This window comes from Strigops habroptila, chromosome 3, assembly GCF_004027225.2.
Source record: "Strigops habroptila isolate Jane chromosome 3, bStrHab1.2.pri, whole genome shotgun sequence".
Taxonomy (NCBI): Eukaryota; Metazoa; Chordata; class Aves; order Psittaciformes; family Psittacidae; genus Strigops; species Strigops habroptila.
The window spans coordinates 52,938,438-52,953,203 of record NC_044279.2 but is presented as its reverse complement, the minus strand read 5'-3'; the positions used below and the strand labels follow the sequence as shown (position 1 = coordinate 52,953,203).

The 14,766-nt window shown below is 40.0% G+C and overlaps 1 protein-coding gene across 3 annotated transcripts in view; it reads left to right on the top strand.

The window, feature by feature from the left end:
- The window catches only part of FAR2 (fatty acyl-CoA reductase 2), a 137,927-nt gene that overhangs the window by 103,685 nt on the left and 19,476 nt on the right, over positions 1 to 14,766 (top strand). For all 3 annotated transcript variants that reach the window (XM_030479741.1, XM_030479739.1, XM_030479740.1), the window contains exons 3-6: positions 2,394 to 2,569; positions 5,265 to 5,444; positions 10,916 to 11,093; positions 12,393 to 12,437. In XM_030479741.1, the coding sequence (XP_030335601.1) occupies positions 2,394 to 2,569; positions 5,265 to 5,444; positions 10,916 to 11,093; positions 12,393 to 12,437 (579 nt within the window). The remainder of the gene's footprint in view (positions 1 to 2,393; positions 2,570 to 5,264; positions 5,445 to 10,915; positions 11,094 to 12,392; positions 12,438 to 14,766) is intronic.

Below are 14,766 nucleotides of genomic sequence, written 5' to 3'. Positions count from 1 at the left end.
CGTTATTTATGCCAAAGTAAACTCTGTATAAAATAACACTCATTGGGTGGAGTTTTACATTCTTTTTGCAATCGAACAAGCAAATGCAGAATTGTTCCTAGAAATCTAACGAGATAGCTTTGGTCTTACATGGGTTGTCTGAGCAACCTTTTGATTTTTTGTCTCATCAAGGTTTGCTCATGTATGATCTCTCATGAGATGATGCATATTTGGTCAGCAAATCTAACATCCTCTTGTTAGAAGACAAGCTTTTTACAGGTGTTAATGCTGCTAGTACCTGGTTCTGAACGTAAGTTGTTGGGAACTGAGTTCGTACAGTCCAGCTGGCTCTCACCAACATCTTTGTCCATTATTAGCTTTCTCTGTCTAGAAATCTATTCTCTGGCCTATACGTTGCTGAAATATGCATGTAGTTGGGTGCAACTGAGAGAAAAGAAATATTATCCTGTCCTGACTTCTGTTAACTTGCTTAAGTTTCAGGTTTATGAAGGATGTGCAGCTATGTGTTAAAGAAAAATACATGAAGTCAAGTACAGAGTGTGCTGCATAGTGCAAAAGGCTAATGATTTTCTTTCCAATTCTTTATCCCTAAGAACATTGAGGTTTCTCCAGATTTGGTTGTCAGATAAGCAGAAAGATGGCAATCCCTTTGTCAAAGAAGAAAATATAGCTATTAGTATCAGTTTAATCTTTCATATGTCTTTTTCTTTTAGTATGTTTAATTCGTGTCACACCATTTCCATTCTTACATAAGCGCTGGGCAGATCAAAGACAGAACAATCTCTAGGAAAACAAGAGGTCATGATAGTAAAGAGATTTACAAACTCGGTGTTACTAGTTAGTAAGGTACAGAGTAGAGGAATCACCCAGAAAACACAGAGCTACCGAGAAGCCAGCTGGCACATCCTCCTGTCGCAAGGCAGGTTCAGCTATTTCCTGCCTTGCCTCTCAGTGCTTATCTAGACAGTTCTTAAATGCATGCAAAGGTAGTGGCGTGCAGCATCCACCAACAACCTCTCCCAGTACTTATTCGTTCCTGTTAGTAGGCTAGTTACCTTTGAAGTGTGGTTATCCTTTGAAATCTAGATTATACCTCTTCAAATCCCACAGCCTCTCTATTCTATTCATCCTTTCTACCCTTCTTCTTGTCACTTTGCCCCCAAAAGAGAGGAGCTTTAATGCAATAATGCTGGCCAACAGTACAAACCCCTTAGAACAGATGCTTCTAAAACTTAAGATGATTTTTTCAAAGTCTACTCCAGCAAGCTCATGTAATGTTTTGAAATTCAGGCTTCATCCTTGCCTGTGAGATTGACCAACTAATAGGTCTCCAGGTGGAACCTGCACTCGGCATCTGCTTTCATGGTGCAAGCAGAACTGCACCCAGACCTGCTATACTGTTATCAGTGACTGAGCTACTCAGATTAAAAATAGGAACTGAGGAAACTGCTGTTTTCATATAGGTACTGACAGGTGATGACAGTATTGATTTTCTTTCCCTTTCAGAAGGTTTGCGCACAGTTGTCTCACTGTTCAGGGTACCTGCTATCTCAGATCTTAGGCAAAGCAAGGTGCCAAATGCTGAGTTGGACAAGTCATCAAACAGAACAGTATATGGAAATGTAGGGATCTTTTTAGTGGACAGATGCAGAGTCTTGTCATTCTGCAGAAGGCTGAGCAGAAAATGTGTATTGGGAAGAGCTGTGGATCATACTCATAGAAACAAAGGCCTGGAAGACAGCTTGAGAGGCCAGCTAGCGGCACAGTCCAGTCCTGCAAAATTGCTGATGGCAGTCAACAGCTTTAGCAATATGGGTTATTGAGATTCCCCATCTTTCCATCTTGAAGGCAGTTTCCCGCAGGACTCATCTGACATGAACAAAGAGTGACAGTAGGCAAGGAGTAGCAAAGGAAGAGGAGGAGCCAGAATGTGTCCTCCTCTGCTCAAGTCCTTTGTAAAACCATCAAGAAAACTGCTGGAGTCTAATGATTCACAGGCTTTTCCACTCCGTACTCTGCCCTGCTCTTTAGCTCCTGTTACAGTCCTATAGGCAGCCTTTGAGGTCAAAGAGCAAGTGGTTGCAGGAGATGTGGGAACACAGGATTTTCAGTGGCTGTCCCAGGAAATTAGTGGTGCAGAGTAGAGTCATTCATCTCTTCAGGGCAATTCATTACCTCCTGTATTTTTGTTCTGCTTCTCGTGTGAGGTTTTCCTGTGAGAGGGAACAAATGAATTAACTATTTTATCATCTCACCTGTGTCCTCCCTCTGAAAGAACCAGGAACTCTCTTTTGTGCCAATTTCATTTGACTGGTATAATCAGACTGTCTGCTAATCAAAGTGATCTCAGTAGCCCAATTCTGTACCTGATCTCTCTCTGTTTGTGCTTCAAGGTCTTCGACAGGGTCCGAGAAGATTGCCCTAATTTCCACGAGAAGATTAAGCCTATTAATGCTGAACTCACTCAGCCCAAGCTGGCCATCAGTGCTGAAGATGAAGAGGAGCTTCTGACCCGGATCAATATTGTCTTCCACTGTGCAGCAACAGTTCGTTTTGATGAACCCCTGAAGTATGTCCTGCTTTCTTCTTTCTGTATTCAGTGAGCACGATTCAGAATGCATGATAGCTTATAATACACCATTCAGTGCATCTCTTGTATAGCTGTGGTAGTAGCTCTCCACTTATGTTTCCATGCTACATGCGGTTCTGTGCTAAATGTGCAATGTAAATGCTCTGAAAATGTCATGTGCATATGCACATCAAAAGTGAAGTATCTTGGCAGATTTCCATGGGAACAGAAGGAAGTACTGCAAGCTTGAGTTGTAATATAGTAAGGGAGTTAAGTATGACCTAAAATTGGGATATGGAAAAGTGTGGTTTAGGTCAAGAGGGAGATATTTTGGCAGAACTAGCTGTAGACAGCTTGAAGTGAAACTATGTTGTGTCTGTCTCTGAAGCTAGTGTTAATGGCCTTTCTTTGTCACTGAGAAACTGAGAGGGAAATAAGATGTTGTTTAAGAAAATAGCCTATCCCAAGTTTTAAAATACCCAACACTCAGTGTAATTAACTGTTTACAATAAATGCTCAGTTTCTGAAGGAGCTCCCTTGGGAGTGCCTGTCCGGGCAGGCTTTCCATTAAGAAAGAAGAGCAGAAATAAGCCACTAAACCAAGATTAAATGTGTGAGTGCCTCTATGCAAATCATAAAAGTTAACAAACCAAGGTGGATGATCTGGATTGTCAGATCTTCACAGTTTTTTGGAAAACACTGTAAGAGTAGAAAACACAATTACTAATATCAGTCTTCATTTCCTCATACGTAGGCTAAATAGATATCCACCATGTCCACCATAAATAATTCCTTTTTGCAACAACTAGAGAACCCACCAGAAAGGAGGCAGCTCTTGATTTAATCTTGAACCATGCGTAGAACCTGGCTGAAGATATAAGTAGCAAAGCACTACACTGCATTAATAGCTATAAATGGTCTTAAATCAATACATGTATGAAAATGCTATGAAAAATATGTCTCAGTGGCATCAAAGGGAAACTACGTTTTTAATGAGGAGGATAGCTAGAAAGCAGTTAAAAGAAAAAGTTAAAATGGTCATCTGCTTGCAGGCAGTGTAGAAACTATTTAAAGTCTGATTGCTTGTCAAAATCTCTCTAACAAAACAAGAAAAATCAATTTGATTAAATGGCAAAATACAAGAAGTTGTTAAAATCAAATTATTCCTATCTGAATAATAAAATCTATCACATGGGTAAAGGCTCTAGCAAGTTAAATGTGAAAGCACAATATTGCTGCTCAAATAAGAATTTTGAGCAGCAACTTGCTAACAACACCAAAAAATAAAAATATTTTTTAAACAGGGCAGAAGTCCAAAGCGTACCACAGAATATGTAGAGCTGATAGCTAAGGGAGGTGCAAAAGCAGTGCTATCAAGATACTAGAAAGGCAGCAACAGAGAAACTAATGAATTATTGGCATCTACATTCAGTACATTTAGGGAATTCTCCAGGTGGAACTCTTGAGGGCAGGAATCTGAGAAACTATGTTACACTGAAATATCAGTAGATGCAGTTTTAATATAAATAGAAAAAAAAAAAAAAAGAGTAACAAATCACTAGGGTTAGATGAAATTCCCCTGGAAGGCTAAAGGAACTCTGAACATATCAGCAGAAATCTGTGCTGGACCCGTATTGTGAGCGCAATTCTGTTCTTCCCCTCTCAGAAGGGATATGGTTGAATAGAATGTACACGGGAGTAGCTTTCATATGAAGTGTAGCTAAAGCAGAAGGATTCATCCTGTTAGAAGAGCAGGAGGAAATAGAAATCTATAGAAAACTCTATTCTTTAGTAGCGTCGTACTAAAAAAAAAGTATCTCTGGATTTAGATATTGTGATGCAAACATTAATCATACTCTTAGCTTCTGTTTTCATTCATCAGGACTATTTACAATTTCCCTTCAACGTTAACATAATTAAGTTCTTTAGCGTACGCTGTACTCAATAGCATTATTCATAATCTTGTATGCGTTGTTGAAAGCTTCTACTCCTGTGCTGAAGCTCCTTCTACTCCAGATTGCATATTCCTTAGCCTTTTCCCTTTTGCGCAGGAAAGTGTCTTCCTTCCAGTACAAGGTGTACAACAAAGTTGAACATCTGTTCACTGAGATCCATTGCAGATAGGTCCGAAACAACCTCTACCTATGCTCTGTACTTCAAGGTCAACCTTGCTAACCAGGACTCTTTTTTCTTATATTTATCAGCTGTCTTCTCCATTCCTTAGGAATTTCAGCTGTTACCTCTAATTGAGTTTCTTTTAGTATGAACCTGCTTTCCTGGACCAAAGGACCCTTTGCTGCTTGCTGAAACCATGTATTTATGTGGTTTAGCAGTGGTCCCTTGAAGAGAAAGCTGACTGGGTACCATAGGAACCTTAATGCCTCTGTGTTCATCTGTTTTGGAAATATTTGTTCCAGAAAGGAGTGGCAAATATGTCAGATTTAACGATGTTAGAGGAATTTTACCTCAGATCATTTGAATTGAATAAAAATATTTGAGAGACTTTCTGTGGCCAGAACAGTGACTCCAACTGGAAGTTGGTTTAGCCCTTGCATTTCATTGAAGCTTTCTGCTCTGCTGTGACCCCTTTTCTTCCCTTACTTCCTTTTTCATTATTTGGGATTTGGATAATGCTCAGCTTTCATATATTCTCTCCAGTGTAACACATTTTGTTTCTTTCCCCAACCCTCTTTAGACATGCCCTGCAACTGAATGTATTGGGCACGCAGCGGCTTCTAGAGCTGGCCCGGCAGATGCAGAACCTCGAGGCCTTCATCCACATCTCCACTGCCTATGCAAACTGTGTCCGGAAATGCATAGATGAAATCATCTACCCACCCCCAGCTGAACCCAAGAGGCTCTTCGATTTAGTAGAGTAAGTAGGAACTGCATTGCCTCTTCTGACATTGGTTTTGCTCCATTCTGCAGAAGACCTCTGAATTGTTCACATCACCCACACCGGTAGGATTTCTGTTTGTAGTTGCTGTTACTGCTGTACAAGTGTATTTGCTAACAAGGAATGGAGTTGTGTTGCTGCTTTCTGTAAGACTACCTTACCTCTATTGCTACCTTAGTAAGAACTGATATTTTTCATATACCATATATTCATTCCTTTATTTCTTCAGGTTCCCAACGTGTTTCCGTCTGTTTCAACAATCCTGTGATATTAAACTGGAGTTATATTGGGATAAGTCAGAAAAGGGCTGTTTTAGAGAATCCAGGACTTTGAGGGAACAACAAAAAAGCTTGTTTAACTGAATTTACTGAAATGAAGAATAATTACAAAGAATAACAAAATCTACTGATAAAGGCCCCAGGAAACCTTCCCCTCAGAAGAATTTTCCCATAGCTGTAGTTTTGTTTTCATTTATTTCCTAATTATATGCTACTTATGTGATACAAGCAACTGACCCATGAACTATAACCCAAAGAGTTGGTATAAAATCTTTCTTCTCCTTGATTTACAGTAATAGGGAGATGAGATTAATTCATGTCCAACTGGAGAAGCACTAGGATTTTATTTCAAGAAAAGGTTTGTCTAAAGAAATAATTTCATTGTTTAAGTGCTACTCCAGAAAATTTAGTATAAATCAGTGTTTTCTACCTGAACTTCTCCAGTAGCCCCTATTCTTTGGTATGTTTACTTCCAGCTAGTAGTCATCTATCATTTATCATTTATTCTGCAAGTGGAGTGTGATAAAAACATAAGAAATGCCTTAGTGCATTAGAGCAATGGACTGCCTGGCACAATATCTTGCTCTGCACAGTGGCACTGGGAGGTGCTGGTTAGGGTAGCTATACCAGCCCAGGTACTTTTGCAACCTGTTCCCAGCCTCCCAGAAACCAGAACTGTTATATGGGGTGTGTTATGTCCTGTTCTTTTCTGACCTGTTTTTGAATCTGCTAATTTGTTTAATCCCTTTTTGAACTTTCTGGTACTTCGCCTCTGCAACCCTATGTGGCAGCGGGTTTCAGTTTACTAACCAACTGCTGTCTATAGACAAGCTTGCTTTACCTGTTTCAAATTGTCATGCTGGTACTTACATTGCATGTCCCATAGTCGTAGCATTGCAGTATCTGCAGCATTTGCCCTATTTACTGCCTCTGCAGTTCTGTAAATCTGTATTGCATTTAGCCTGGACCTTCTTTTCTGCAGACCGCAGAGTCTCAGCCTTTGTATTATCTCCTCATATGCCAACACGTCTGTCTTCTTGATGATTTTAATTGCCCTTCCTCTCTGCCTCTTTAAGTCCACTCATTCCCTGAGGTGCAGGGGCCAGACAGAACTGCATGCAGTACTCAAGGTGTGGTAACTCAAAGTTTTATTTAAAAACAGCTTCAAAATGACACCATTGGTCTTGTTCTCAGTACCTGATGATGTCCAACATGTCACTGACTTTTTTGATTGCTGCTACTCATTGATTTGGAGATTTCATAGAGCTGTCAGCTAGCTCTCACTGGGCTGCAGCTGCCAGTTCTGAGTTCAGCAACCTCTAAGACCAGTTTAGACTACTTTTCCCTAAATGCATTACCTTACTTTTATTTAAAGTGAAGCTAATCTGCCACCTTTTTGCCCACTGACTCAGTTTTACAACGTCCTTTGGAGTTTATCACTATCAATAGTACATTTCACTGCTCCCAAAAACTTACGATTACTGGCAACTTTGGACATAAGATTCCAGCAAAGGTCTGAATGCTAATCAGCAATGTGTTGAAGTACTTGGCTACCTCAGAGGTTGCTACTTCAGCTGCTTCATGTAAGACACCAAGAATTTACTGTAGTTTGCATGTGCAGCAGAGAGGATGGTGTTTGAAAGAAAGGTTGAGTGACAAAGGATGGGCTGTCACAGTGTACTTTGATGTGTTTATCTTGGTACTAAGGGGTTTTTTTTTGTTAGCCACATAATTAAAATGGGCATTCTTGCTCTTTTACTGCATTTTTAATTGGGGTTTTTTTGCTGTTTTTTCTATGTCAGATACTCCAGAATTCACCACCTTCTGGTACTTTTAGTGAGAGAGAAATAACAGCATGCCCTCAGCTAGGATGGCATCTGTTTCTTTACAGTATTTGCAGGTAGCATTATAATTGCTCACAGCAAAGACAACCACTGCTTTCAAGGGCATTGAAGGCAGGTGGCCTTTCTGAAAATTGACCCTTGTCTCCAGGGTCATTGGTTTGGAAGGTGTTCTGCAAATCAAAGGCAACATTTGAAGGAGATGTATGGGGCTGCAGAGTGTGTGAAGGAGCAGGATGGGGAAAGTCTCTTGGATGTTGAGCACTCATTGTAGATGGGGCTTTGAGCAACCTGGTTTCGTGGAAGGTGTTCCTGCACATGGCAGGGGGTTGGAACTGGATGATCTTTGAGGTCCCTTCCAACCCAAACCAGTCTGTGATTCTGTGTTGGGATGACACAACATAGGCAGAATGGGATAGAGAAAACTCTGAGAGACTGTGAAGGACAGAGGATTACTTGGCGAGAGAGAGAGAGAAGACAAAGCAGGGTTGGAAGGAGATGGGAGTGATGCACCTTTTATTATTCACCATGGAAGTGGAAGAATATGTGGGTATCTGGGTACAGAAGGTTTCAGAGAAAGATGAACACATATCAGAATGCTACCTTCAAAAAGGGCGGGGAGGAACTAAAGCAGACAAGGAAATATAGAACAAAGGAAACATAAACTCCCTTCAAAAAGGGGGAAGAAATACAGGTCGTGTTTTGCGTCAGCCAGCTGTGAAAGATTCTTTTCACAAACAACTCTTGTCTTAAAGTACTCTTCTGCAAGTGCATTAGGAGGTATGATCACACAAATGGGTGCAATAACAGATTAAATGCAGATCCATTTAATCATGCTTTTGGCCATGTACTTGATATATGCTTATGATTCTTTATTCAGTTTATAGAGTCCCAAATAGGACTCCTAGCTGTTTCTTTTTCTGTTCTTATCCTCCTGTTATATCCGTGCTTTCCAGTATTTTGATATTTAACCTGCAACTAAAGCCTTAGGCTTAATCTGTATAAACCAAAAGTCACACTTCTAAGTGCTGCCAAGCCAATAGAGGAAACATATAATCTGCCACATCAAGCAAGATTTGCCTTAATCTAAAGCTGAGGGAAATCAGCTTTGAAGGCTGTGCTGAGGTAAGGAACACAGCACACAGTGAAGCAGAACTGGGTTTGTTATTGCAGAAAATGTAGATCCGTCATTATTTACAAGAAAGAGTGTGTCTCACTAATGCAAAGTGTTTAACACAGAGTTATGTTTTCCTATGGCAGAGTAATTTGGTGCAGATATGTGGTGAAAGAAGAGGTTACTAATAGTTTCATTTGCATCTCTCATTTCTACGGGGCAATTGCAGCAGTGAGTAAAAGCGGTAGCTTTGTGATTTAGCATTTCAAAATCTTCAAAGTAGGTCACAGGGAAGGAGGAACATTTCGCCTCGCTGAACTGTCAGCTCAGCGCTCCTGTGATGGTAATGCTGGTAGATGAAATCACCTGGGAGGATGGTACCCTGAGACAGGCAGGAGCGCGGTCCCCTTGATGGCCACCAAAAGTAATGCAGAGGCCTATCTGGAAGGATGAGGAGTAGGGGAGGTTGCTTCTCCTTGTGCTTATACACCTGTCTTTGCTTCATGAGAATGCTAACATGTGAGCAACTGTTGGTTAAGTAAAAATAAAAAAGAAGGGAAGGAAAGGGGAAGGCGAAAAAAGGCTTGTATGCAGCTTAATCTGAGCTCCCAAATGAATCTAGTCTTCAGGCTCTGCAGAAATAGACATCTCCTTTTGGTATGCTGGTAATTAATTGCTCGACAGATTCAAACAATAGCAATTTAGCTGGGCCCCTGAGGAGGCTGAGTTCAATGGCTGCCTAAGCAGGCTTTGTAAATTAAGTCAATATTGTGTGCTGCTTATAGCCTCAGTGTAGTTCAACTTCATATTTTATGCTTAAACATTTTTTCTGCTATGCATGTTTCTGCAGCGTGGGACTAGGGTTGCAAAGGAAAGTATTTGTGCCTCCATAAGGTCTTTTTTTTTTTTACTAAAAATGATTCTATGATTCTCTGAACTTGCTCTGAAAATGAGAGATCACTGAATTCAACCCTCCCATGCAAACTGTTTTACAGTTTCAGTGAATCAGTGTTTTCTTATGTAACAGTTTTCATGTAATGTTTCCATCTGTGTTTGATAAGAGCCATCTGAAAAGCAGTGTGCCACCTGAGCCATCAGGTGTTTGCACATTTAAGGTGATATGATCAAGTAATTCTTCAGGTGTACCAGCTTCATCCTCATTCCTCTCCCCCTGACCTCCAACTGCTTCTGAAATTCAAGATAAGGAGGGGTGAACCAGGGATCTGCAGGGAACAGTATCCTTGCAGTGCCCCTGGTAAGAGTGCACCAGTTCAGTCTGAACTCTTAAGTCCATTGACTTAATTACAAATTGGATTATAGGAGTTAATCTTTGCTTCTGTGGTGTAACACCAGACTGCTGAAAGCCTGTCGGGGATTGGCAGTGGAGTGCAAGGGCTCTGGAAGTACGGCCAGTTCCTGTCCTTCAGACCCAAATGCTGGCAGGACCAGTGATGTCTTGATGGTGTGCCAGGGAAGAGCCTTTGAGCCTTAGGCCATCACTGCAGCACTGCAGTGGTGAGGGCCACTTTTTAAAAGGTATATGCATAACTACTTCTGATGGATTAGATACTTGAATACCTTAAAAGAAAAATAGTGGGGTGTTTTTGCTTCAGAAAATAAAATATTTTTGTTTGGGGTTTTTTTAAGTAGCTAGCACTGACAGTTTCTTAATTCCCTATGTGAACAAGCCTGTGGAAAACAAGTAGGAAGGAACATTTAGCACTTAATAGTGCTACTGGAATAATATGTCTATAGTATATTGTTCTAGCTTTTGAGACATCTGTAATGCTACTCAACTCAGGAACTCAAGGTTACCAAGAATCTCCTGAAATGTACTTAGGAGTATATAGGGACTGTGTTGGCTAAGGATGAGCGTACCTGGTGAGATTGCTAGGCTAGAAACCTCAATCATAGACCACGGCTATATCTATGTTACAGCTGGCAGTGAAGCATAAAGCACACAAGAGATTGCTTTATAGTGAGGTTGTATAGATACCTGAAGTTGAGGTCAACAGCGTAGCGTGAAGCTCACTAGGGTTATTTTGCACTTTGAAGACAAAAATAACCTTTTTCCCACAGAGCTATTCTAAATCCAAACCAGTTGCTCCTTGCTTTGTCTTAAATGGCTTTGACTGGCTTATCCTTTGTTTCAGGTGAGGATTCCTGTCTTTTCTCTCTCTGTACGGCAGATAATGATGATCTCCTTGTTTTCCATAGGTGGTTGGATGAATCTATCATTGAAGACATCACACCCAGGCTGATTGGGGACTGGCCTAACACTTACACCTACACCAAAGCCTTGTCAGAATACTTGATCCAGCAAGAGAAAGGAAACTTGAACATTGCTATCATCAGGCCATCCATCGTGGGAGCTAGCTGGCATGAGCCTTTCCCGGTAAGCATTAATACATAGCAATGCCCTGCCGAAAGCCCTTTGACATTGCTGCAGCTGCAGCACTGTCAGGAATCTCTCCGTACTTTTACCAGTATCTGCTTGAGAAACAGGTACTCCAGTTCACAGGAAAACATGTGGAAGAGGTAGACGACCTGTGCTGGAGTAGAACAGCAAGCTTTCTTCAGCATCTTCAGGAAAAGTTCTTGTCTCCAAGTGAAAAGAACACATTTAAGCAATAATAATAATAACAAGGCTGGGATAGTAATAGTGCAGAATGTTGGACTTGCAACTGACAGTCTTACAGGCAGAGGATTGTGCCCAGACAGGCACACAGGGGAGTTTCTGTACTAGCTGGGGAAACACAAGATCTGAGGGTCGTTCGTAGTCTTGATGCATTCTGCTTTGAGTCTTTCCATGGTCTAGTGAGCCTCTTGATGAGATCCTCGTGCACATGACTTCACATGGTCCTTGAAAGCATTTGATAGTCATGTGCAGTATCTCTGTCTTATGTTGATAGTCACTGAATTCACTGGATTCACACTTGCATGGGCCTGTTGCAGATACAAACGTCAGCCACACAGTGATTAAATACAGCAGTACTTTTGGACTGAAATAATTCACTAAGCTGAATATACTGGTAAGAATAATGTGCCCTAACATTGCAGCCAAATTGCAAAGGCAACATAAAGTCACCTTTGGCTTTCAGGCAGCTTGAAGCCTGCCAAAGATGGCTGAGAAACAGCCAAGGCTCTAAGCCAAGCCTCCCATCTTGGAAAGACAGAGCGAACTCTGTTAGGTGTCATAACCTGTTTCGGGTCAGACAGCTCATCACTGCTTTTAACTCCAGCTCCCACAAGTGGCAGTTGCCTTAGATATTAGCTGGAGTAACTAAATCAGTGACATCTGCATGTTGTATGTCAGAGGGTATATAACACACTGACTGTTTTCAGCAAGTGTGACAGCATCAAAATACTGTAGTGTTTAAAGCCAGAGTTTATTCCTGTAGCCAAGTTATAATAGAAAATATGTGGTTTCTAAAAAAAAAATTAGATTTTATTGTTGATGGGTAAATTGCAGACAGAATGAGGTATCGTACAATGTATCCCCTGTTAAAAATCATTTAGGTACTTTGTACTGGTTAGCTTCCTGGCAGCTGTCCCAGATAGGCTGGCATTCATTGTAACTGGTATCTTGTTGCTGCTTTGCCTACACCACAGCGTTACAGGCTTTTGACTATTTCAAAGCCTCTGTAAGCAACATGTCATTGAAAGAAATAGTAATCATTCTGCTTTTTTGCAGGGTTGGATTGACAACTTCAACGGGACAAGTGGAATATTTATTGCGGTATGTCTAGTTACTATTTCAGCTGCCCTTAAAGTGGAGTTTGAGTGACTAAAATAGGAACTGTAAAGTTACTCTACAGCCCCACTTAGAAACTGTGTGTGAAAAAGGATCATAGCAGTTTTCTGAATCTTGTAGAAAGATGTCACACACTTGCCATACATTTATATGCATGTAGGACCCAGAAGACTGTCTATGCTGTGCTCAAAAAAGGACATTGAAAGAGTATTCATGTTGCTGGTTCACCAACGTGAATTGCAGCTTCTAAAAACTCTGAAAAAAGGTAAAGGTTTGGACAAATTTGGCCAAATTTTCAAAGAAAGGGCAAAACTAGGGTAAATCACAAGTGTCAAAGCTTGAGTCTTATAACAGAACTTAATTTTCCAGGCCAGATTACCATACCATCAATAGAAGGCAGCATTATTTATCTTTTCATTTATTGTCATATGTATTGTTTTTAAGTCCACGGCTATAGTTCGTGACCATTCCACAATAACAAAGATTCTGGGTCTCACTTGCCATTGCTTTATACAAGATTTGCTCATGTGCAAAGTACACCTAAATAATGTGCATAATTATCAATTCACACTCTGCCAGTCACATGGATAATTCACTATCTCCTTGCTTAACACTGGTGTAAATAACTACTGTGCAAAATGGTGAGGAACAAACCTATAAGATAAATAATTAATAACTTGGTAAAATATTGCCTGTAATATGAAAACAATCATTACAATTTAGCATATGAAAACAGCAAAGTTGTATACCTTTTCTCCTGGCTTATATTTGTTTCTGAACTAAAATTGTTGCCTTAGGTCTGTTTGTCACTACATAATGCTGTACAGCTATGGGCAGGCATTTTTGTTCATATATGATTGTCCAACTTAAAACTATATAGTAAAAACTATATTGTAATCAGCCTGATGCAGTGTGTATAGAAGGATTAATACTCTAGAATGATAGGAGAGCAGAATAAAATCCAAATATCATCTTGTTAGAAAATCTCATTTATACCTGAAGTAGAGCATAAATAGAAACTGTTACAGGTACATCCAAGGGCAGTGAAATTAGTGGGTATATCCCAGCTAATGCTTTTATCTGAAACCCCACACTTCACAGACATTCAGAAGCCCCCAGAACACATCATTTCTGTTCACAAAGTGTTATTAGCTTCTATTCATGTCACAGTTTCTTTAAAATAATTATCCATCAGCCTTTTACTCGTTGCTGATTGTTCATAAAGCTGGTACTGTTGCTCTGCTCTACTCACAGCATCTTGTACTGTTTTCAGTGTTCCATTCATGATGTTCTCATCACAATAAAGTTTTGCAGTTACTTCATTTTGCAGATCCACTCCTTACGTTTTTATGTGATTGATAGGTTCTAACTTTTGTAATGATATCTGTGAGCTTTGGTGCTTTTATGATTACTTTTGAGCATTAAAGATGTCTGTCACAAAAATTCATCCAGAATTGGTTTGCAAGAAGGATGTCACAGAAAAAAGTTCAATAGCATTGCTCTTTATTTACTTAGGTCATCCACAAGTGAATGACCTAAGTAACAAATTACAGCAGCTAGCTGTCATACATGTATCATATACCAGTATGTTACAAAACACAGGCCAAACTTATACGCTTTCAGCCATATAAAAACATGCCAATCAAATATTTTGTTATTTAAAAAGCATTTCCCCCCTCTTCTTTTAATCTGTCAACAAGTTAGAAAAAAAAAAACCCAAAACCTAATGGTTAAGTATTTGGAAATTTTGCCCATATGTCAGGTTTTTAATAGTGTCCGCATTAGAACTTACACTAGAGCTTGCATATATTTTATATGCTTATCTTTGGCCACACATACTAGTAACAAATATTTTCTGTTCTTCAAAGCAAAAACTGAATGCAACAGTAGAACTAATGGTGGCTTCACTCAGGCCAGGTTTCACATGTAGATGCCAGCCTGTGTCTTTATCTCCAGATTAACTCTGTGGAAAGTAAAGGTTTTGAGATTCTAGAGTCACTGTAGTAAATAACTTCCCTTTTATATAAAAGCTTTGAGTTGCACTGAAACAGTTTTGAAATAGAGATGGCATTTTTTGGTTCAGGATTGAAACTCTGAGGTTCATCAGTATAGGAAATAAAGATACAATGAAATTCATGTCATCTGCACTGAGCTCCTCAGTGATGAAATGTGATGATTTGATATGTAAATATACCAAGACTTAACCAAGAAAAAAACCAAAGAGCAACTTCGCTGGACTGGTACTAGTTTTCTGGAAGTGAAAGGTATTTATTATTAGGGAGCCCAAGACACTTCTGGTCTTCTGGAGGAGGGG